Consider the following 3525-nt stretch of genomic DNA (forward strand, 5'->3'; position numbering starts at 1 on the left):
ATATATCATACTATCATATTAATGTTGCTGTCATAATTGACATATCAACATATTTCCCCTTGACACAAGGAACTGACCACGATGTGCTGCAGTACTATCACTGTCTCATGCCCAAACAAATACATGGCCAACCCCTCCAAAACACAAACAGAAACAATAAAGATAGACATATATCCTGGATGTTAATATCAGCCAAGTTTTACTTATGAGGCTGATTCCAGTATGTTAAAAATGACCAAAACCAATGTTAAAGAGGCAGTATCATGTAAAATATACTTTTTTGGGCTTTACATCATGTTTTTATGTTATTCCCTCATCAAAGATATACCCAAAGCGTTGCTTTATTCTTTCATCGGTGTTTGAGAAATCTTTTAATCTCCCGTGGCAACCATTCAGCTGTGCAAATCACCAGGGGGAACTGAGGGGCAACTCCTTCTGTTTTCGAGGTGCTACTCTTCCTTGGAGCTTCTGCCTCCCCAGCGACTTCCCCACTCAGCTCCTTCAGACTAACCAGCAGCAATTAGCAAACACCTTGTGAAGCTTCACATCTGCCATTATATGAGCTACTTCTCAGTGCAATGCTGATAAAAACATTGTGAAAGGGTTAACAGAGGAGCCATGTTGTGATGACTTCCTGAAGGTGGATTTTCAGAAAGAGCAGGAATTTTTCAAGAGAAGGAAATCCAGTAACAAGGCATTAAAATACATTAAAAGTCAAATTTCTTTTAAATGATATTTGGTAGCATTTTATAACAACTGGAGGTATCGTAGTTACTTGATTGGGCTACAAGATGCCACTATGTGGCTGGAAAACACATAATACTGCCGGTTTAATGCCAATATATCAGATCCTTTGGGCATAAGAGAAATTGAATTTGACAGGAATTAAATATCCAGAAATTGGTGCCCCTAACGCAGATATTGTGTAAACATTTGGCACCCTGTGATGCTCCTCTCCTCCTGCTTTGCACTGCTGCATCAGAGCGGTGCTTCACGCTGTGCCTCTCAGAGCACAGGAAGAATCCCGATATGACTTTTCTGTTGTCGACAAAGAAACATAGCGAAGCATCATTTTACATGCAGCTATTTATGACTGAAGTAACACTAACTAAAAAACACAAACAATGAAAAATACAAATGCATGATTATGATGAGAAATCCCCTGCTATGCCTGTGCCTGGACCAATGGTAGAACACGTTTTGTCTGTTGCATCCTGTTTTGCATCATGCTTCATTTGGTCACTTGGTGTATTTTCATGTTCACGAAAAGTTCTTTGGAAATCACCAAAGATCCAGAAGGGACAAACAATATGTTTGTTATATCTGAGGAAAAAAAAAAAGAAGTAGAAATGACCCTACAAACATATGACTTTTCAAACATCTTTTTTTCCATAACAATTTGGTCAGTCTTTGTCTTTTGGTACCAGCAAATGAAAATGTTGAATATTAAACTTGCAGCGAGATGCCCTCTCCACATCTCGCTGCAGCCACATTGGGCTCACACTTTTATTATTATAATATTATTATAATATATTATTATTATAATATTATATTATTGGGCCTAATAATTTACCTTTCTAGTTTTTGCATTTTTATATCCATCCATCCATTATGTTACACTTACCCCTGGTGGAGTTGTGAGAGGTGCTGGTGCCTATCTTCAGAAGTCAACGGGTGAAAGGCGGGGTAAACCCTGAATAGGTCGACAGTCATGTTTTTATAAGGAATGTAAAATAATCTTTACATTCTGTAAACTTTGGTTCTTAGCTATGTTGACAATACATGGTCATATTCTGGACCTTCTTTATCTGAAAATTTAATGTTTGCAGAATCACAACTTTCAGGCACCATCTTTAAAGATGTTATTCAACATATGTGCCAAGAAAGACAAACTGAAATTTGGCTCAAGGTGACTAAGGACTAAGTTTACTAACAGGTGATTCACTAATTGTTCAAATCAGAAGAAGAGATTAAAGAATCCAACAGGCAGGTTATGTTAGCAGCCATTAGCTGTAGCACTGCTTAACTTGCACACTCATTTGTGATACTTACATTATTTGCCATATTGTTTTAGCATTAAGATTAATTGTTCTGTTGAAGTCATTTCACATTCTCCCCTGTCTGTCTGTTTCCTCATGTTAGGGAGAGGCTGGAGCGCCTGGTGAGAATGGAACTCCCGGTGCTATGGCAAGTGAAAAAAACTTTATGCTAATTCTACCTGGACTTCACCTTAACCTTTTACTGACTGCAATTAAATGCATGTTGAATTGTATTCCTTTAGGGGCCTCGTGGTCTGCCTGGTGAGAGGGGTCGCGCTGGTCCTTCTGGAGCTGCTGTAAGTCCATGCATAGAGTGTGCACTCTAAGCTATAATTTGCTGAGTCATATACAAACCAGTTATGTCTGTCTGTTCGTCTGACTCCTGCAGGGAGCCCGTGGTAACGATGGTGCTGCTGGTGCTGCTGGACCTCCGGTATGTCTTTGATTCTCTCATAGTTGAGTTGAAGTATTTTTTTTTAACGACTACGTTCTGAAAATAATATTGAACCACACTAGTGAAAATGTACTATTTACATTATTACAGCTACATATTCTGTATTTGCAAACACAATATAATGCAGGCATTCTATGCTGATTTCTGCATTATATTGTGTATGCTTCAACAGGAATCCAGAAGGGACAAACTTATTTTTCAAGCACATTTGTCCCTTCAAATGATTTGCTATAATTTGAAGTTAATTGGGGGAGGGGCATTGGACTAATTTCAATGTGCATTTCTGACCACAAGATGACATTACATTCTGCACACTGGACCTTTAATGCTTATATCTTACTATGTTGAGTAAATCTACCAAATTAGAGGAGCTTTATTTTGTGATCTATGGTTACAGAAAACTGAAAGGAAGACTTTATTTTTGTCTGAATTTCCATTTGTTTGCTTTCAGGGTCCCACTGGCCCTGCTGGACCTCCGGGATTCCCAGGTGGCCCCGGACCCAAGGTAAAAAAAAAAGAAAGAAAGAAAATCACTGTTTCACACTCGTAATAACAGTTTAGTGTTTCATTTGGGAGTCTACCTAATTAAGCATATTTATGTTAATGTTTTAGGTTTCAACCAAAGCTTTCAAGTCCAACTAAGTCTTTGTTTTGGTTTTCTGTCTCCCAGGGTGATGTTGGAGCACAGGGAGCACGTGGACCTGAGGGCCCTGCTGGAGCTCGTGGAGAACCTGGAAACCCCGGACCCGCTGGCCCAGCTGGACCTTCTGTAAGTTTGAAGCTTTAACTTTACAACAGAGGTTTAAAAATTAATCATCAAAATGCTTTAAACAGTACAAATTAATTCAGGCAAAATAAAACTTCTGGTGCTTGTTTAAAACAAAATTACAAAAAAGTTCCTTTTAATGTAATTTATCTTATTCTAACTATAGTTTTAAAGGATTTGTTATTTTTCCTCCTCAGGGAAACCCTGGAGCTGATGGAGCCCCTGGTGCTAAAGGAGGCCCTGTAAGTGTATTTCTAAAAGCAAAA

At 38.6% G+C, this 3525-nt stretch overlaps 1 protein-coding gene across 4 annotated transcripts in view; it reads left to right on the forward strand.

Moving 5' to 3' along the window:
* Positions 1–3525, forward strand: part of col1a1a (collagen, type I, alpha 1a) — a 20806-nt gene that overhangs the window by 7013 nt on the left and 10268 nt on the right. For all 4 annotated transcript variants that reach the window (XM_016678240.1, XM_007565479.2, XM_016678241.1 and 1 more), the window contains exons 13-18: positions 2143–2187; positions 2282–2335; positions 2428–2472; positions 2945–2998; positions 3164–3262; positions 3457–3501. In XM_016678240.1, the coding sequence (XP_016533726.1) occupies positions 2143–2187; positions 2282–2335; positions 2428–2472; positions 2945–2998; positions 3164–3262; positions 3457–3501 (342 nt within the window). The remainder of the gene's footprint in view (positions 1–2142; positions 2188–2281; positions 2336–2427; positions 2473–2944; positions 2999–3163; positions 3263–3456; positions 3502–3525) is intronic.

The sequence above is a fragment of the Poecilia formosa genome, unplaced genomic scaffold (assembly GCF_000485575.1).
Source record: "Poecilia formosa unplaced genomic scaffold, Poecilia_formosa-5.1.2 Scaffold176, whole genome shotgun sequence".
Taxonomy (NCBI): Eukaryota; Metazoa; Chordata; class Actinopteri; order Cyprinodontiformes; family Poeciliidae; genus Poecilia; species Poecilia formosa.